Here is a 20,549-nt window from a genome sequence, read left to right on the forward strand (position 1 = left end):
GTTTCCACTGGCACGCCCTCTTTTTCTTGTCTTTTTTTCTTTTTTCCCTTTGTTTCGATCCCACTCTTGACAATTTTGTCTTGCTCTTTGTGTACCAGCAAGACCGCTTCAGCCCCTCGCCATTGTCGCGACCAGAGACCTCAAATAAGCTGTCTCCTAAAATCTGTCATCAACACTATTACACCTGGCATTGACTCTATCGCTCCAACCTAGGTATGTCCTGCAAACGTCCATGCCCTACGCCCTGCCTCTGGAGCAAGGATGATGTCCATGTTCCAGCTCATGTGTTGCTCTGCCCACTTTGCGCCTCTCTGCGCTACTCAGCTGTCGCAGCATTTGCATGAGCACCCCACGTCATCACCCATCAATTGATTGATCCGTCACTCGTCACTCATTCCCCCCCAATTGCTTCCCGAGCTTCCTCGTCCCGTCCCTGCTAATCGCCCTCTTTTGCTAGCTACCAGTGCGCAATCTCAAGAGCCCTAGATACCGTTCTTTTGACCACCTACTCCCAATTGAAATCGACAGCATAGATTACCAGCATTTTTAAGCTGCCCTGGCTTTGCGCCTGTAGCCGGCGTCATGTCTGCCTTGCAGGAGCGTGAGCTCAAGCAGCAAGGCGCCATCGAGGCAGCCGAGGAGAACTTGGTCTCTCCCGAGCAGGCGGAGAAGCAGATGGTGGAAGAGGCCAAGAACGCCGGTATCCCTGCCTTCACTTTTGATCCAGATGCTACTCCAGAGCAAAAACGAGCTCAAGCTCAAGCTGTAAGCTATCCGCTTTTGCGCCCCTCCACAGCCATCCGTTGGTTCGCTGAGTGTTGGATGTTGAACCGTCGCGACCAGCGAAATGTAGGCGTGTTTTTTTTTGGTCCTGAACCTGCTGCTAATTAGCTCTCTTTTCTCCCTCATTTACAGGCAATCCCCCCCGAACTTCAAAGGAGAAGGCGCCCCAAAGGTGCTGCCATCATCACCGATGTCGACGATGGCACTGGACCTGACGAGGTACTTCCCGACATTGGGAAGGCTGGTGTTCTTGACGTCGCAAAAGATGCACAAGGCAAAGATGCGGCGGGCACGATTGGCGGTTCCCAAGAAGCTCCATACTCCCGCACCGGTTGGGCTCCCAAGTTCGGATGGGGTGGCGGCGTAATCGACGCAGAGAGTCTCCTGGATCATTCCACTTGGCTGGAGGGTAGATTGCCTCACAACCTTTACGGAGGTAAGATTTGACAACTTGGCAACTTCTTCTCTTGTAGCGAAGCCACAGAGCTCTTCACTGACCCGTTTGTGCCGAACCACCATAGACTGGTACCACAATACCGCATTGATTATCTTTGCTTGTATTTCCTCGTGGCTTGTCGCTGTTTTTGGCGGCGGCCTGGCCTGGATCATGGTTATCATGGCTATATGTTCAACATACTACCGAACCTCGTTACGACGAGTGCGTCGCAATTTCCGCGATGACATCACTCGAGAGCTTGCTCTGAAAAACCTCGAGAGCGATCACGAATCGCTGGAATGGATCAACTCCTTCATGGTCAAGTTCTGGCCCATCTATCAACCTGTCCTTGCGCAAACTATTATCAATTCGGTTGATCAAGTTCTCAGCTCTGCAACTCCAGCTTTCCTGGACAGTCTGAAGCTCAAGACCTTCACCCTCGGCTCCAAGCCTCCTCGCATGGAGCATGTCAAAACATATCCCAAAACCGAAGACGACATTGTCATCATGGACTGGAAATTCAGTTTCACTCCCAATGACACGGCTGATATGACGGCTCGTCAGGTTAAGAACAAGATTAATCCCAAGGTCGTGCTCGAGATAAGAATCGGCAAGGCCATGATTAGTAAGGGTCTCGACGTTATTGTGGAAGACATGTCTTTCTCCGGCATCATGCGACTTAAGATTAAGCTCCAGATTCCTTTCCCCCATGTCGACAGGATTGAAATGTGCTTTCTCGAACGCCCCACGATTGATTATGTCTGCAAACCTCTTGGCGGCGACAACTTTGGTTTCGATATCAACTTCATCCCCGGTCTCGAGAGCTTCATCCTGGAGCAAATTCACGGCAACTTAGCGCCAATGATGTATTCGCCGAATGTCTTCCCCATCGAAATTGCAAAGATGCTCGCAGGCACTCCGGTTGACCAAGCCGTCGGCGTCCTTGCGCTTACCCTGCATGGCGCGCAAGGCCTCAAGAATACAGACAATTTTGCTGGAACAGTCGACCCATATGCTTCTATTAGCTTCAGTCGCCGTCAGGAACTCGCCCGAACCAAGACCATCGAAGACAACGCCAACCCAAGATGGAACGAGACTCACTATCTCATTATGACATCCTTCAATGATACTCTCGACATTCAGGTATTCGACAAGAATGAATTCCGAAAATCCAAAGAACTCGGTGTCGCCACATTCCGCTTGGAAGACCTCGAAGAGCTCAATGTCCATGAGAATGAGAGACTAGAAGTCATTGGAGATGGTAAAGCTCGCGGTGTTGTATCCTGTGATTTGCGGTTCTTCCCTGTGCTTGAAAGCAAAGCTTTACCCGACGGCAAGGTTGAGCCGGCGCCAGAGTCTAACCAGGGAATTCTTCGTTTCACTGTCGAGCAAGCCAAAGACCTGGATGGAACCAAGAGTTTGGTCGGCCTTCTAAACCCATACGCAGCCATGCTCCTCAATGGCAAGATAGTACACCAAACCAAGATACTCAAGCGCACTAATAACCCTATTTGGGATAATGGCTCCAAAGAGATTCTCATCACAGACCGACGCAAGGCTAAACTAGGTGTCACGGTTAAGGATGATCGCGGTCTTATCAGCGACCCTTCCCTCGGAATGTACCAGATTAAACTCGATGAAATTCTTGATTGCATGGCACAAGGCAAAGAGTGGTATCAGTTGTCTGGGGCCCAGTCTGGCCGCGTCAAGATGATGGCACAATGGCGACCTGTCGCCATCTCTGGCGTCATCGGTACGGGTGGTTATTCTACTCCAATCGGCGTCATGCGGCTACACTTCCAAAAAGCCACCGACTTGCGAAACTTTGAGTCATTCGGCAAATCTGACCCGTACGTCCGTGTTCTGCTTTCCGGCATTGACAAAGCAAGGACTGTAACGTTCAAGAATGACCTTAACCCTGAGTGGGATGAGGTTCTCTATGTACCCATCCATTCTCCCCGCGACCGTCTCACTCTGGAAGTTATGGATGCTGAAAAGATGGGCAAAGACCGCAGTCTTGGTTTAGTAGAAATGTTTACTGGTGATTATGTTCACCAAGAGGAAACAGGCGAATACATGGTAAATGAGAAAAAGTCGATACGCAACGAGGGCCTGCGATTACACGGTAAAGGCATTGCCAAAGGAACGCTTACATACACCGCCGCCTTCTACCCCTGCCTCAACGTTGCAGATCCCGAGGAAGAAGAGGAGGGAGAGGAGGAGGGAGAGGCCGAAGTTACCCCAAAGACAGAGAAGGCCAACGGCAAAGCTGCTGGTGACAAATCTGAGGAAACTCCACGCGCTTCCGTTGATCGTTCCTCCAATGCTGGCAACGTCAGAGCTAGTGTGGACAAACCACAGGCAAACTTGGAGAAGGTCAATTCAAACGGAGGCAGTGACAAAGCAGACTCTGAAACTACAGACCGACGCTCTGTGGAGAGGCAAGGCCCGCCGAAGATCCGACTCAGCCCTGAAGAGCTCCTCAAGCATGAAAGTGGTCTCCTCATCTTCCGCATCCTGGAAGCCGAATTACCCGAAAGCCACAGCCGTCTTGAAGTATTCGTGGATGACATGGCTTATGCCTCTTACATTACTTCGACTGCCCCATCCAAGACTTATAAGTTCGATGAAATCGGTGACTGTGTCATCCGTGAACTTGACTTCTCCCGTCTCACTCTGAAAGCTCGCAAGAAAGGTGACGACAAGGACCAAACTTTGGCTCAACTCACTGGAAATACCATGGAGACGCTCAAGCAGTGCTTGGTAAGTGAAAGAAATGTGGAGGCTACATGATGACAGAATTTGAAGAAGTAAATAATTGAATGTGGTGCTAATTTTCCGTTATAGAACAACCCAACAATGCTCAAACTGCGAACCGATGACGGCAAGGGTGGATGGGTCAAAGTCAGTCTAAAGTATATTCCTATCAAGATGCAATTGAATCCGAGCGAAAGCATCAACAACATGGGCAATCTTCGCGTGGATGTTCTGGATGGTACAGGACTGCCATCTGCCGACCGAAACGGAAAGAGCGATCCATACTGCAAGTTTGAGCTCAACGGCGAGGAGGTCTACAAAACCAAGGTCATCAAGAAGACTCTCAATCCAACATGGAACGAGTACTTTGAGGTTGCCGTTCCTTCGCGAACCGCAGCCAAGTTCAATGTCGATGTGTACGATTATGATTTTGCCGACAAGCCCGACTTTTTGGGCGCGGCGGTAATTAACTTGGACTCTCTCGAGCCGTTCAAAGCCAGTGAGTCCAAATACATTCTGGACGGAAAGTCCGGTACCATTCGTCTGCGATTGCTCTTCCGCCCAGACTACATCACAAGAAGCATCCACGGAACTTCAACCTTTTCTGGTCTCGGAGCTCCTACTAGAATCGTTACGGGCGTTGCTGGAGCCCCCATCAAGGGAGGCGTCGCTGTGGCCGGCGTTGTCGGTCATGGTGTCGGCAAAGGTGCATCATTCTTGAAGCGCGGTCTTCTCGGCGGCAAGAAAGAAAAGGAAAATGGAGCCGTGCCAGAAAATCCTGAGATTCCGGTCATTGCTACCACACCCAGTGAGGGAGGTCCAGGAATGGAGCCTGGGCTGCGAAAAGCTACTGGGCTTTCTGAATCTCAAGATGCGGCGCAAACTATCAGCACGTCGCAGGCGAGTTCTCCCGGCCATGCCCGGACGAAGAGCATTGCTACTTCAATCCATAGTACTGTACCGGGCGGCGGCCCCAAAGGCACCGCTACTTTTACGATTGTGGGCGCTTCTGGTTACCCATTATCAACAGATCTTTTCATCCAGGTGTCAATGCTTTCACCAAAAGAGAAGGTCGTTGGCAAGACGAAGCACTTCAAGTCATCAAATGGAAAATGGAGCTTCGAGGAGACGTTCAAGGTCACTTGCGGTGCTGATGCCCAGTTCAAGGTTGAGGCCAAGGGAGATCACTTCATCGGAAGTAGTGATGAACTTGGAGAACATGTCTACTTTGTGGATGAAAGTGGATCCGGTCATGCAAAGGAGCTTACTGTTGGTGATGGTACAGTCACACTCAAGAGCAGCTTCCAACATGCTGAAACAGACGCGCCCGATACGCCAAAGTCCAACCTTCGACGTAGTTTCTTGAGCAAGCGAGAGTCTCGAACTAGCCGGGAAACGACACCTAACCCTTAGGTTGGGGCTGCCGTATTCTGGGTGTCTTTCTAAGCCTCTTTTCACATTGGTATTGATATGAATCTGCATATGCTATTCCGGATAGCATGATTTACGAAGCAGCTTCTCATAGTATTTTACGTGTGGTATCGTCTTATTTGCGGTGGCGAGCATCTCTTTAGTTCTGGTTTGTTTGTGGGAAATCCGTCCCTTTTCTTTTGTTTTTTGTTGTTGTTGTTTTGTTAGTTTTTTCTTCTTTTCTTTATTTCCTCTTCCTTTTAAACCTTCTCCGACCAATACGTCTGTAAGGGCTACGATTATCAAGTATTCGACGGTAAAAAGGCAAAAGAGGATGTTAGATTTCTGATTGTAACCATGGAAGGGAGGGAGGTAGGGAAGGAAAATCGTATTGTTAGGCTTGATATCCTAGTTGAATAGTCTTTGTGGAATGAATTCGATTATACTTACTGCGCTATCCCAAGTTCCCTACTGCACTCAATAAACCAGCCGACTAAACAGACCCAAAAAAAATTGTTTTCATTTCTTATTTTTTGTCCAAATAAGACCAAGCATTTGCGTGCCGTATTCATCGTCATCATCGCCATGGGTCTTGAGTGTCTAAGGCAACTTAGTATTAAATGGCCTGTCTGCCAGGCGATAAGGCACCAACTTTCCTACGGAGTAGTTCGGTCCGTATTATGTAATCGGTCATGCAGGTACCTCCGGTCCATGGTGCGCTCTGATTGGTTATCCGGTGGGTCCCGGAAGCTCTGCTGCTCTGCTGTTGGTGACGCGCGATACGGAAGCTGCCTGACTTGCCAACGTCGGACCTCCTCCATGCACCTTCAACACACGTCTCCATCCTGAAGCGGCCTGCACCATCAATCCACCACGACTCTATCCATCTTCCCACAACTACCAACCTCTGCCAGCTTTCTGGCTGTCAATTTTTACCTTAGCATCCCGGACTGTGGTCTTCCAACGAACCGAACCGGGCATCACAAAGCTCTTTTGCCGACTGAATCACCTTCCACCTTGTCTCTCTATCACTACGATGGATACTCTGGTATCTAGATACAGCCGGCCGGCATATGAGCAAAATGAGCCGTTCGAGAACGAGGCACAGGAGATGATGGATGCCACGTCGTCCCTGACTACCAAGTTTGCCATGCCTCCCATTTCTCAGGTTTGTTAAGCAACCCGAAAAAGAAGCGCCCGTCATCAAAATAGACGCTTTGTTTCCCAAGGAGAAACCACCGAGTCGGAAAAGCTAACATGCGCAATGCAGCCGTCATCTTGGCTCCGAGCCGCCACAGATGACCGATCAAATCCCGACTGTCCCATCAAGATTGCTCACGGCACGACAACGCTCGCCTTCCGTTTCCAGGGTGGCATCATCGTCGCTACTGACTCCCGCGCCACGGCCGGCAACTGGATTGCCTCGCAGACGGTCAAGAAGGTCATCGAGATCAACAGCGTCCTGCTGGGCACCATGGCCGGCGGTGCCGCCGACTGCCAGTACTGGCTGGCCTGGCTCGGCATGCAGTGCCGCCTCCACGAGCTCCGGCACAAACGCCGCATTAGCGTCGCAGCCGCCAGCAAGATCCTCGCCAACCTGGTCTACAGCTACAAGGGCATGGGACTCAGCATGGGCACCATGTGCGCTGGCGTGACCAAGGAGGAGGGCCCCGCGCTCTACTACGTCGACAGCGACGGCACCCGGCTCGCGGGGAACTTGTTCTGCGTTGGGTCCGGCCAGACATTTGCGTATGGTGTTCTGGACGCCGAGTACAACTATGACTTGAGCGTTGAGGATGCCCTGGAGCTGGGTAGGCGAAGCATCTTGGCGGCTACGCATCGCGATGCCTACTCTGGTGGTTTCATCAACTTGTACCATGTCAAGGAGGAAGGCTGGGTGAAGCACGGCTTCACGGATACAAACCCAGTGTTCTGGAAGACCAAGTTGGAGAAGGGAGAATTTAGCAACGTCACGAGCGAGTTGGACTAGATGAGTGTGAATGGCATGGTGGAGAAAGAGCGGGTGGACGGGTAGTGTTGCGGCTGTCCTTGCCAGCAATGTAACTTGTACAACAACAAGATAAACAAAGACTTACTTCATTGTGTTGACATGGTCTTGACACCGAATGCACATTGAACTTGTGTGTGTGTGTGTGTGTGTGTAGTGACGATCCACACTCTCATCATAAGTACATACTACAAAAACGTCTTCACGCGTTTGCTGGTCCTGTCTATCGTACATGCATGTAGGGTCCAACTCCCGTCTGCGCCTAGATCCCAGATATATGATACAAATAATACACAGTCTCGTTAAACCTGTCTCCCGTTTCCGTCATTACCACGCTCTCCCCTTCTTTATCCAACCCCCGACACCCAATATCCCATCTCCATCACCACCGTCCATCTCCATCGGCCACTTGCCCACCGGCAAGACACTCAAATCCGAACGCCACCCCCTCTCAAACATCTCCATCCCCGTCCACGCAATCATCGCCGCATTGTCCGTGCAGAACTTGACCGGCGGGGCTATGATTTCCGTGTCCGGATACCCCCTGATGCGGAGGGTTTCTTTCAACACATGCATTAGGAACTTGTTTGAAGCAACGCCGCCTGAGACGACGATTGTCCTTGCGGCCGGTCGGAGCTCGGGTCTGTCTTCGAGAGCGACAACCAGCCGTGAACACAGATGCTGGAAGGCAGCGCGCATGGTGTGCCTAGCCAAAGAGCGACGTTCGTCAAGAGGCATGCTGGGGTTGGAGGCGGCGATGCGATGGACCCGTGTGTGGATGCTGGAGAAGGAGTATGCGAGGCGGCGTGTGTTGCGGAAGGGGAGCGGGATATCCCAGGCGTATCCCGTAGGGAGGGTGTTGATTTCGTCGGAGCGGGACGCGGCCGGTTCGAAGAAGGAGTATTGCTCGTGGGACGGGCCGTTCGGGAAGGCGAAGGACTCGAGGAGCCGGCCGTACATGACGTCTGGGCTGGCATCGAGGACGTCGGCGGGGAGGATGACGCGGGCGGTCTGGTCGAGGAGGTTGCCGATGGCGATGTCCCCCGTCGTCGCGATGATGCGGTGCCCCGTCAGCCCTGTCGAGTGGACGAGCTGCGTGTGCCCGCCGGAAACGAGGAGCGACAGAAACGGGAATTCGGGGCCGGGACTGTCGCTGCATCTCCCCGCGTCGGTCTCCAACGCCCTCACGAGCCGGGGCGTCAGCGCATGAGCCTGCATGTGATGGACAGCCACGAGCGGCACGTCCCATCCGACTGCCAGGCCCTTGGCCATGTTCAATCCCACTGCTAGATTGGCCATTATCCCAGGCCCCCTCGTCACGGACACAAAGTCCGGCCGTTGCTTCATCAGGAGCGCTCCGTCGTTGGAGGGGATTCGGATGGATGGGGTGGAGGGCGAGGCATCGGGGAGGTACTGGAGCGCCCTCTGGACGAGCGGCGCGAGGGACGAGTTGTGGCCCTGGACGCTTATGACGGGGTGCACGCCCTTGAAGGCGCGATTATCGGAGGATATACGCTCGTTGAAAAGGAGCGTTGTGGAGGGCGGCGTATGGGAGAGGACGGCGACTGCGGTGTCGTCGCATGACGACTCGATGGCAAGGGTGAGCAGGGTTCGCTTCTGGAGGTGGCTTCTATTAGGGTGGTGCTCGCTGTGGCGTGGGAGAAGATACTGGAGAGAGCGACATCGTGGACGGAGGAGGAGGAGCATTGGTTGACGGCGAGTTGGAAAGGGTGGTTGTGGTGGTGGTAGTAGTTGAGAAGGTGTGAGGCTTGAGCTTTAAGAGGTCGACGAGGTGAAGCTCCCCCCACCTTTTCAAAGTGGCAGCTGTTCGGGCCGTGGTGGGGAGCTCGACTTGGTATCGACATCACATCTTCCTATTACTAGTGGCTGTGAAGACGTATAATTTTGTAATTTGTATTATCAACTGGTCCATTCTTTAACAAAAGAGACAGCTGTACGGATATGCGACTGATATTCGGAACGCAGTAGGTCCCTCCAATGCCCACTTTCCACCTCATCTTACAAAAACGCACGTCACGTGCCCGATCATAACAACGTCGTTCGTGTCATCATTTTCCAAGCCACTGATATTCAGCATTGATCAAAGTTACACCCAATTCACCCACTCGCACTTACATCCTCCGCTGCCTCCATCAAACCCTCCAAACTTGGCATCCCCAGTCCCCCTCTTATTAACCCATGTTCCTCCAATTCCCATGTCATTGACCAGCGCCTGCGCCTCCGTCGTCGTAACCTGCAGTCGATCGTCAATGGGTCGATCCCAGACGAGCTTCTTATCCGGATCTCCGCCATGCGTGTCCTGTGTAATAGTCACGGGGTACGGCATGGTCCCAGGCCGAACGAGTTCACCTGTTCCGCCGATTCCTTTGCTACCATCCGCTTTGAGCAACGAGGACGTATTGCTTGACAGTGCTCGCGTCCAAATCTGCACGTGAAGCCGCGTGTCGCCCCAGGTCACGAGATGAGAGGCTTCTGTCTTGCGGCATCCACCGTCCTCATCCAGCGGGATATTGTTGTCCGTGTTGTTCTGGATGTTGACGGATTTGAGAAAGATGGTGCGCTTGAAGTATGTATAGAAGCCGTAGTGTTCGGTGGGTAGGCCACGGTCAAAGAGACGGATAGGCTGCTGGACAGGGTTGGGAATCATGACAGCCGGGGCGGACGTGCCGTCCTTTTCCAAGTCTGGAGGCGGGATAAGATCTTTGAATGTGGTGTTGCCAATATTGGGACTGACTCCTCTGCGGGAAAGATTTGGTGTCGGGACCGTGTCGTTTGTCGACCTGAGAAGACTGATATAGAAGGGTGCTGGCTCGCCGCCTTTCTGGTCGGACTTGATGTTGTCAGTTGTCTCGCCGAGGAACCACATTTCTCTGAATTTGGGGGCCGCAGGATCGGGGAAGAACTCGGTTGGTACTGGATCACGCCTTAGGGCACTCAGCGCATGAGATGCTGCTCCGAATGCTCTTCGCGATAAAGGTGCAGGTGCATCTGCGTTTGCAACGTTCCATGACCGACGAGTTCCGTTGTCCCATTGGATTTGCATAATCAGCGTCGGCTGGTTTGCTTTATACGGCAAAACAGATGATTGTTGATCCTTGGGTAGAGAGCAGCTCCAGAGCGTAGATGGCTCTGTACAAACAGATCTGGCAGCGGTATTGTCCGGTCCAACCACAGTCAAGACGCCCGTAGGCATAGGCGGGAAGTCTGTCAAGTTGACCCAAATAGACGGTGTCTCCGCTGGGCTGTGGTTGCGTGTGAGCAGCACTGCCAACAAGATGATGAGAAGGATCAAGACAATGATGCCGGCCCAGATTGCCATCCACACCCGTCTTCTCTTGCGGCCTTCAGGACCCGTACGTCCAAAACAACCCCCTGACGACATGCAGCCACGTCCTCTCCAGAATCCACCAGCGCGGCGAGCAATGATGTCCTCTTTTTCATGTCGCCGCCGCTGCCGCTCAACTTTGTGTCTGCTGCCTGCGGCAGAGTATGCGTGTTCTTGAGGCACGAATGTCCCCACTGCTCGCACAGGAAGGGGCTGAGTAGTAATCGGCTGTGTTTGCGTCGTGGGCACAGCAGAAGCGTGGTTCGGGGCCCCTTTTTGCTGTCCTCTCTGAGAAGTCATTGTGCCTGCTAGTCCCGGAGAAGCCGGTCTCGGAGTAGGGGGAAATTGAGAATGGAGCGGGTGTCCAGGTGGGAAGACGGCTCGATATCTGATGGGCTTGCCTTCTTGTTCCCTCTTGGGCGGTGAGTAAGGTGGTGGAATATCTGATGGGCTGGGGCTGTCGCGACTAATGACAATTTGCGGTGTCTGTCTCATGCTCGGCTCTGCAGCAGACGTTTGTGTCTTTGTGAAGAGACTTTGAGGGTTCTTGCCATGTTTTGTATCATACTGTGGTGCTGGTGCTCGAACAATCGGTGCTTGTACTCGTGCCGGAGCAACGTTTGGAGATAGCCTTGATCGAGACTCTTCCTTGACATCGAGATTTTCCCATAACTCATCCCTGGACATTCCTTTGTGGAACTTGGGTGATTTGGGTGACTTTGGAGACTCAGCCTTGTACTTTTGACTTGAAAAGGACATTTTCTTGTCAACAAAGGGTGTAACGACATGATCCCACCAACCATGTGATCTTGAAGCAGCACTATCAGGGCTTCTATCAAATTCCCTGGACTTGGGGTGTCTCTGTGGGCTTGGAACACCATCTTCTTCGAAGAGAGTGCATGGCGTGCCACTTTCATCATCACCTTGTCGACTTTTCCCCAGCTCAAGGCTCAAAACCCTTTGGTGCGCGGCCTTCTTGTAATTCGGGGGAAGTTCCGGAACGGGGGGGCAGGCCTGTTCTTTGGGGATCTGATTTGGCATGATGAATTGCGAGTACACGCTAGATGCCACATTATTTGATCCAAACGAGTATGAAGTATCTGGCGTATCAGGAGACCAGACGGATTTGTGTCCCTGCACATCAGCCTTGGCCGCCTTGGGGGCATGAGGATTGCTCAACTCGGGCACGGGAAACGGAGATCTCGAGTCGTCGACCGGCGGATTTTGCGGGCTAATCTCCCGCCCTTCTACATCAGACGATTCCAGCGAAATTCCAATTACAATGGGCCTGTCCTCCGGTGACAACTGTTGGTCCTTATTTCGGCCTTTCCGCATTTCTGTCGCCGGCTCAGGAGTCTTCCCACTTCCCTTCTTCAACCAGTTCCAGTTCCCGACTGATGCTGAACTAGGTTCCCCTTCCAGGGCTCTCAGAGCATCGGCGTCGACAAACTTTCCTTTCCGGCCTGGTGGACTGCGCATGTTGTTCGTGACATGATTATTGCGACGGAAAACCGACATGTCAGTGATGAGACGGATGCCAGCTTTGGCATTTTGAGCCTTTTGCCTTTGGCGTGATCTGATTCTTCGCACTTTGGGCGTTGATAGCCTAGACGCTCTCAGATTCACGGATTTTGTATTCCTGCTTGGGAGTGGTGCCGGTGCGCTGGTAGGCGGGCAGATGTGAACCTGTTCTGTTGCGTCTATCGGGGTGATGACATCGTCATCTTCCCACTCTTCCACTGCTTTTGGGGTGTTTGTGGGAGCCAGTGGTCCATTGTGGTATTCAGGTGGTGGATTCATGACGTTTTTCTATGTTTGCATTTAGACTGGACGGTCGACAAAGGCTGTTGCGTCGTGAAGGGAAACCTCAAAGACAACTGGACGTCACGCGGAAATGAGTTGTGATTAGACTGCACGTCGAGCAGATGGTGTGGTGCGCAAACGCTGGTCAACAAAGTAACCGGACGATTCTCTCAACTTTCAGATACCGCCGCAAGAATCAAGGACATGAACTAATGATGGGTAGTTAACTCGACGGAGGGCAAAACGAAAACTAAAAAATGTAAAATCGAGAAGGAGAGGGTGGTTGAGAAAATGAGAGACAAAGACAATAGCGAAAGACCATCAAAGCCAACGGCTCGAAACAAAGGCGAAACAATACCTAGGCACGAAATTTGAATAGGCAGGGAGCAATAGAAGTACGACTGTAGATGGGAGAAGAATAAATCACGCGACAATAGGACCACGACGAACTAGGCACTGTCGCAGGCCAACCTCGGCGGCCGCATCAGAGTGGCCAGAAACACGGCGCAATGTGGTTCATTTTGTTATTCTGCACTGTTTCCAGGTTTCACCGCTGTATGCTAAATAAAGCGAGGGCTCCATTATGGCACATCTGCTCCCGCGTCGACGTCGGCGTCTAAGTGTCGTCGTCTCATGGATTTCGATGGTTGGAGGTTGAGAATGAGATGCTAGTCTGATGACGGCGCTTGTTTTGGGCAACATTGTGATTCAATTGGTTGCCGCTACGCGCCGTGGTAACGGGGATTTTTGATTGGTTGCATGTCGCAGGGGTGTGTCTGGTGGTAGGTACTCGTAGCCTCGTCTCGTCTGGTGGTTCTCCAACTTGTGTGCTCCGTGTGAATACTGCAAGCTGTGCTACCCTGGGCTAGCAACATGTTGACGATCAGTGGTTCATAATGCCCCCGTGTGCAGCCTTCCGTCGCGTCTGGTGCTATTTTTATTTGCCTTTTTTTTCCCAAGTACTACTACTAGTACTTTCGAGGTTTGATACAGGCTCCTTCGCTCGTTCGACCCAATCTTCCAACCAGGCTGCTTTATCTTCTCAATACATGTTGCGATCAGGCAGGTTGGTTCAAGGAAGAAAACGAACATCAAACGGACGAAGCTACCATCCGATCCAATCAGCCGAAGGCAGAACTCACAGGCAGCCGGGGGAAACAAAACTGCACAATCACCCAATATATACAGAAAGCTTCTGGTTAATGTACAATCGGGACGCCAGAGCAGAGCACGCCATGGGAGCAACCTCTTTGCCATTGACTGAAACCCACTACACTGGGGGCAAATTTGGCATTTGCGGGACGCGGATCCTACATCCTTGCAAGCCCTGACTGTGAAGTTCAATATTGGTCTTCATGGCCAAGCCAGGTAATCAACACAGCGCGCTCCGGCTCATGGCTCATCGGAAAGAATATGCTCCCGAGCAGATCTAGCGACATGAACCATGAACGATCCAACAGCTACGCTGGGGAAGCAGTGCAGCGGTTTGCTATGATAGATTTTACCAGTTCTCCATTGACCAAGAGCAGATGCTGAGATCCCTAATATTTACATTGTATTGTAGTAGTATTACTTCTACTCCAGTGGCCTGCCGGAGATGTGCAGATTCGCCAAGAAGTCCATAAAAGCTGTGGGCATTACTCCGTATTAGCCAACTGCTTTTATCCCCTGCAATAACGGGACCAGTGGTCTTTTAGTCTTGGCAGATGCCTTGTAGCCACTGGGAATGGCCGCAGTGCCCACGATAGCTGGAATTGGCTATCCACAACCTGCTTGGTCCTTTTACGTCCGAACGAATGGACTCGGCATGTTATCGAGGCTCTCGCTCAAGTGATAAAGTGACACCATCCCCTGGTGGCGTGGCCGTTGCGTCGATTCCCCCCTTTCTCTTTTTCTGTTCTGCCGTCAGAGCTGGGCGCGCACTGGCCATAATGGTGCGGAGTACTAAGCACACGGGCTAGGGGGTTGTTGTGCTAAGGTGCATCCGATTTGGGGCCGAATACTACGTCGGGCAGAGCAATGAAAAATGCAGGGTGCTGATGACGATGGTGTATGTTTGTATGTATGTGCGCAACTGCGACTGCACAAGCACAAAGCCGTAATAGCATCAAGACATAACAAGGCGGCAGAAGATGTAACGTCGGAGGAGCAAGGCGAGAAGGCAAGCAGAGAGACCAGAGAGCACTAGCAGGTACCGGTAGGTAGTAGCAACTATTCAATGTTGGCAACACCTGCCGCGCTTTGCGAAAGGTCAACTGGTCTTCCCTGCCGATACTTTTGCTCCAGCCACCACATGCAGCCATTGACCTTTGCGAAAGCTGGTCGATGATTGGCGGCTGAGCCAAGATTGGCCCAAGGTACGGGGCACCTAACATGCCAGAACTTTGCGACAACGAAGGAAAACGCCAAAAAAGTCAAATTCACCCTCGTGTCGAGATCTCGGCCTTGCGGCCCCTGAGAAGAGCACAAGCACAGCAAAGCGCCAGAATCAAAGTTGACCAGCCTTTGCACGAGTTGGCGGCAGGCTGCCTCGAGTGCTCGCTCTCGGACCAGCTTGTTGTTTGTGCCTTGTACTTGTAGTCGGGAGGACTGTTGTATATGCGTTCAGGAGGACTCTTCAGGAGTCACTACTGATGACCTTCCTCTAAGTACTGAAGTAGGTACGGCGCACTACTTTGGAGGCAACTATTACTCCGTTATCTGATAAAATATTACGGAGCACGCCAATGACGCCCCCCCGCCGCAATCCCTGCCCGGGCGCCCAGCAAATTCTTTTGCGTCGCGCGCAAACACCTTGAGTTCATATGTTTTGGCCCGCTTGGGGGCGGTCATCAAGATTGCGTGCGACTGGCGACCAGACTTCTTCATCTCTGCTGGTGGCCCCGGTGGCACAATACCAGTAGTAGGGAGTAAGTACTCCGTACGTACTTGCCTAGTTCTTAGTAGTAATAATGAGAAGAATAAGTTACTCCGTAAAGGATAAGGAGACATGGAACTAGTACTCCGTACTCCAGTACAGAGCGCAAGACCACAGAGATGGGATGGTCTCACTTGCTGTGCGAGGACCGAGTACTGAGTACCTGCGTGCCTCCCTGCCGCATGCCATAAAAGCAGGTACGTGGGTACTTGCCGCCCTGGCTTGTTTGCCTGTTTCGCGGCCCATTTCCCGTGCCGGTGCGCTCAAGTGCTCGTCCAAACTCGCCAACAAAAAAATCCAAGCTCAGGGTAACGCTTCAGTCACGGCTGCAGAAAGTCGCAGATACGAGACTGAGAGTTCTGCAGCGCCCTTTCAACCTTTCGCCTGCGAACCGCCAAATCCGCGCGTCCAAAGAGCCCGTTTGCCATGCCATTGCGGTGCTAGCACCTGCAATCCAAGCCACCTTTCAGCCAAGCCTCATCTCACTCGAGTCTCGCGTCAACCAGCATTACCCCCGTCGTCCGTCGTAACGAAAAGCTAGAACAACACTTCTTGTGCTACCTTGCCTTGATTAGCTACCCACCCTCTGCAGCATCGCCGAATCAAATAAATAAAAAGAAAACTCTCCCGGATTCTGGCAAGGAACGGGTTGTCATCCGGCACCACTCTTTGGGTTCGTGCCAAGATCAACTGGTTAGTGGCCTCGTGGTCTGCGCGCCTCATCGCCAACACTTCTTGTCTTCTCTCTCTCTCCTTACTTCCCCCTTTGCGAGCGAGTTGATATTACTTTCCGTCTCAAAGCGATATTGACGGTACGCAGTACTCCCTTTGGGGACAAGGGGCACAGAAGCCACGGTGGCTGCTCATGCGTCGCGCGATTCAATTCCCACGAAACCAGAGTTGCGCGTCCCCGATTCAATTTATTTGAGGCATCGCGCTCCACTCACTGCCTTCATCCCAGCTGGCGGCCTTGCGGATGACTGATCACACCTAGCAAGCCTCATACTCGACAGCGACGGTCAAACATTCAAACTGGCTTCTCCAAAGTTGACCGCCGGCTCCTCGAGCTCCGTCAACGACCGGCCTGTGCCGTCCCACCATCGACGACGCTCCTCGGCTGGAACACATACCCTCAGTGAGCAGAAATCCAGCAATTTTCTTGAGATCCGCCCTGCGCTGGCAAACAAGGCCTCTCTCTCGCCTATCCTTGGTACGTCCTAGCCATATTGTGCTGTCTGGTGGTTCATCACTTCATCCCTGTGGCACCACGATCCTGCAGGTTACATGCCGAGTCATACGCGATTGCACAACTCGCTCCATCGTCAGACAAACTAATGCCTCATGTCGTGCTTAGGTACACCCGCTACTCCAATGTCCTTGTCGCGTAGCCCATCACCCGTCCCCGGTGGTGGTTGGTCGAGCCCTGGTCTGAATATCAACAGTGGCAGGTCAAGTCCAGCCAATGCTCCCACTTCCGGCCCGGTACATTGGGAATCTGCAAAAATGAGACATCTCGGTGCCAACGGCTACCCGTCCTTTGCAACAAATAATTCGGGCTTCTTTGCTCGCCACTTGCGACGAATTTCGAGCAACCTTCCGCGGTACAACTCGAATAATACAATTCCACGATATGGCGACAAGGACAAGCCTTTCCGTGGTCAGAATATACCATTGATTGGAAGAATACGATCAATCTCTGGCCGCATGGGTCGAAAGCTGAAGATCAGACTTCTTATTGTTCTTGTTTTGCTACTTTGCTTGTACATCTTCTACCATTCTCGTAAGTGCTCCGTACCCTCGCCGTTTGGAACGCGACCAAAGTTTGAGTCGAACGATTTCTGACACCAGACTTGGGTAGCTCTTGTCTACTGGTATCGAAGAGCAAGTTGGGGTGGAGGCGGCTCAAAATTCGTCATCATCCTTGCAGCGAACGTGGGAGGAGGTGTCATGGAATGGAAAGGTGCCCGAGAGTGGGCAATCGAGCGGGACAGCGTACGAAATAAGCGAAAATACGCTACAAGATGGGGCTATGACCTCGAAATCGTCGACATGAAGACTAGAAAGAAGTATGCCCACGAATGGCGAGAGAGCTGGGAAAAAGTTGACTACGTCCGAAGTGCTATGAGAAAATACCCCAATGCCGAATGGTACGTTGCCAGTCTTTTTTTCATGATGGGCATCAATCGCAAGAAAAGTATTACTAACAACGCTGTAGGTTCTGGTGGCTTGATCTCAACACATATGTAATGGAACCCTCGTACTCCTTACAGGATCACCTGTTCGATAATCTCCAAAACCACGTGTACCGCGATATCAACGAATACAACCCGCTTAATATCACCCATCCTCTCACCTACCCGTACCTTGACAAATTCGCATCGAGCCCAGTGGGGGACGGCAACGTCAACTCTGTGAACCTGCTTCTGTCTCAGGACTGCTCTGGCTTCAACCTGGGATCGTTCTTCGTGCGTCGCAGCGCCTGGACCGAACGCCTCTTGGATATCTGGTGGGATCCAGTGGCCTACGAGCAGAAGCACATGGCTTGGGAGCACAAGGAGCAAGACGCTTTAGAGACCCTCTACGAGAATCATGCTTGGGTGCGAGAGCACACTGGCTTTTTGCCTCAACGAAAAATCAACAGCTTCCCCCCGGCCGCATGTGGCGACGGCTCTGGAAAGAATAACACTCGTTTCCATTATAATCAGTACGAGCGTGACTTTGTTGTCAACATGGCTGGTTGCGAATGGGGCCGAGACTGTTGGGGCGAAATGTACCACTATCGAGAGTTCAGCTACTGGCTCAACAGAAACCCCTGGGAACGTTTCAAGGAAGACTTTATTGCTCTTATCTGGTGGAAGCTGACGGGCAAGTGGGTGAAGCTCTGATTGTGGCTAAGCTGTCACTCGCCAAAACTTTTCCCAGTTATCACCTGCTGGGGTGGTGACAAAAACCCCGTCATGACACAAGGAGGTGGCAGCAGCAGCCTTGCCGCAGGCTCACGAAACTTGTCATGCGATTTTCTCACATTGAGATGATCACAGCGTTTATACATTGGAGGCGGGGGCGCGGAGCTTACCAGCCCAATGAAGATTGGATAGATTTCCCCGGCCTAGCGAATTGCGACTGTTGGAATTACCCTTCACTGTGACATATTAATACCCATTCTCTTCTCGATTGGATGTTTCGAAAGGAGTTACAACGGGAGAGCGAAGAGAATTCTGCCTGGGGTAGGCCAGGTTCAGATGAGACCACGAAAGCAGCTGACGGCCGGTCCATGCGACATGCGGCCCAAGAATGAGCACCAGGACATGCACGACAGCCTTGTTACACGACGTTGGGTTACCTTGGATGGTACATGACGATACATATGCATTTGGTTTGGTGCATATGCTCAATGAATCGTCACGACGACCGAGAGGCGTTTTTTGGAGGCGAAAAGAGAAGATACGGATGCATTTATTTATTATTATTATTATATCATTTTTTCCTTCACGTGGACGGACGAAGATTTTCGGTGTTCAGGGAGCACGAGGCACGGCGGAGGCTAAAGAGGGAGGAAAGGAATTTGTTGGTTCCGTCTTTTATCTTTCTTGTTCTATTGTGCAACACACAACTTACCAACCCGATGCATGAGGGCCTGTCAGACGGCCCTCACAGGCGTTGTCACATTTTTCACATTCAAAGGATTTCTTCTTCTTGAGCATGATATTGATGCTCGCGGTATTTTGATACCTTATTTTGTGTATTTTTCTTCCTGTACTCGTATAATTTAGGTATGGCTTATTTTCACAATAGACGGCATTGCGTCTCACCAACTCGCTCTAGGAGAATTCCGGACAGATGGTTGCGGGAGGGAGCTGGCGTCGAGGACGACCAGAAGATGACGTTTGGCACTGGGCGGCAGGGACATGTGCGACTTGGCCTGTCAGGCAGGATTATTATGACGACCAGGCTGGTGGTCGGCGCTCATCCGTGACTTTTACCGCCAAGCTTGATTGACATGATCTGGTCCTTGGTACTCCGTAGAAAGGAAATGACTTGGGGAGGTAAGGATGAACCTTGTTTGAGATTGCCGGGACGGGAGGGGATGCCGAGACGATTGGATCGGAGGAGCGGGGGTTGAGACGAAATGTCCGTACAAGGGACTACTATATCATTGTGTTGATGCGTTTGAGAGGGACCACGAGTAGTTGCAGGAACAGTGAATCGGCAGCGTAGTCAAGTCGGAGAAGGTGAGAGGCGATTGGTGTACAAGAGCGACAACCAGACGACACAGGTTATAGTGTAGGGTTGTTCATCTACGGTCTGTTGATGATGAGTGGAAGGAAGAAGGATGGGTTTCGAGAGGCTTGTGAAGCTTTCTTTGCGGATGGCCTTTAATAATTCCCCGTTTGCAAATACAGACATTGGCGGGATATGACTGAATAGGAAGGCTGATCCGGGAGCGGCATCTTATTTAGGAACTCTGGCTGAAACAGGAGACGTGTCCTTGGGCAATATACTCGGCCATTGATCAGCCTGATCGACGTGACAAATGTACATACAGTCAGAGGCAAGAGGTATTTGCTTGCCTGATGGCGTAGAGTGATAGTGATCTAGGGGTGTGCAGACACTCACCGCCTCCCTCCCACTGTACTGCAGCACGCAAGGGCCGGTCAGCATCAAATATTTTGGCACCGGGCAGTGCGCCAGACGACAAGGTGCGTAGGGGATCCGGATCCGCAGAGACTGAGGGACACCAGACAGTTGTTGGATGATTGATGTCGAGAAAAACCCGGCGGTTTGTCTGCTCTGGAGTTGGTTCCACCTTCTGACTCCGTTGGCTGTTTCAGTGTCGATGTCGCTCCGAGGAATCAAGGACGGCGAGTCGCTTGTGGTTATGTGACTGAAATTAAAAGTTGGAATATGGAGTGCGAATATAGTGGATTGCGGGATTTTTGTTTTTATTACTATTATTAATTCTTAGCTTACAAGAGAGAGAGAGAAGAGAAGGGAGGGAATTGATACCATGCAAGCAGGGCAACTTCCTTTGTTCTGGTGTTGTGGCTGATGTGGCACGGAGATCACGGAGATTTTAGTCATTATCGGA

General features: G+C 51.9%; 5 protein-coding genes across 5 annotated transcripts; 3 read left to right on the plus strand and 2 right to left on the minus strand.

Annotated features, from left to right (window-relative positions):
- Window positions 1–582: 582 nt before the first annotated feature.
- Window positions 583–5,389, plus strand: G6M90_00g012850 (uncharacterized protein; the record flags this gene model as incomplete). Its single annotated transcript, XM_014693751.1, has 4 exons — window positions 583–765; window positions 916–1,219; window positions 1,305–3,982; window positions 4,067–5,389. 4 exons carry the CDS (start codon window positions 583–585, stop codon window positions 5,387–5,389), a joined length of 4,488 nt encoding a protein of 1,495 aa, XP_014549237.1.
- A 1,033-nt stretch (window positions 5,390–6,422) lies between these two features.
- Window positions 6,423–7,376, plus strand: PRE2 (Proteasome subunit beta type-5; the record flags this gene model as incomplete). Its single annotated transcript, XM_014693750.1, has 2 exons — window positions 6,423–6,554; window positions 6,657–7,376. 2 exons carry the CDS (start codon window positions 6,423–6,425, stop codon window positions 7,374–7,376), a joined length of 852 nt encoding a protein of 283 aa, XP_014549236.1.
- A 345-nt stretch (window positions 7,377–7,721) lies between these two features.
- Window positions 7,722–9,101, minus strand: pgp1 (tRNA N6-adenosine threonylcarbamoyltransferase; the record flags this gene model as incomplete). The annotated part of the gene is made up of 1 exon (XM_014693749.1): window positions 7,722–9,101. One exon carries the CDS (start codon window positions 9,099–9,101, stop codon window positions 7,722–7,724), a length of 1,380 nt encoding a protein of 459 aa, XP_014549235.1.
- Window positions 9,102–9,501: 400 nt separating this feature from the next.
- On the minus strand, window positions 9,502–12,540 carry G6M90_00g012880 (uncharacterized protein; the record flags this gene model as incomplete). The annotated part of the gene is made up of 1 exon (XM_014693748.1): window positions 9,502–12,540. The coding sequence occupies one exon, from the start codon at window positions 12,538–12,540 to the stop codon at window positions 9,502–9,504; it is 3,039 nt and encodes a 1,012-aa protein (XP_014549234.1).
- Window positions 12,541–16,963: 4,423 nt separating this feature from the next.
- Window positions 16,964–18,345, plus strand: G6M90_00g012890 (uncharacterized protein; the record flags this gene model as incomplete). Its single annotated transcript, XM_014693747.1, has 3 exons — window positions 16,964–17,240; window positions 17,319–17,607; window positions 17,676–18,345. The coding sequence occupies 3 exons, from the start codon at window positions 16,964–16,966 to the stop codon at window positions 18,343–18,345; spliced, it is 1,236 nt and encodes a 411-aa protein (XP_014549233.1).
- Between the last annotated feature and the right edge of the window lie 2,204 nt (window positions 18,346–20,549).

This window comes from Metarhizium brunneum, chromosome 1 (genome assembly GCF_013426205.1).
Source record: "Metarhizium brunneum chromosome 1, complete sequence".
In the NCBI taxonomy this organism is placed as follows: domain Eukaryota; kingdom Fungi; phylum Ascomycota; class Sordariomycetes; order Hypocreales; family Clavicipitaceae; genus Metarhizium; species Metarhizium brunneum.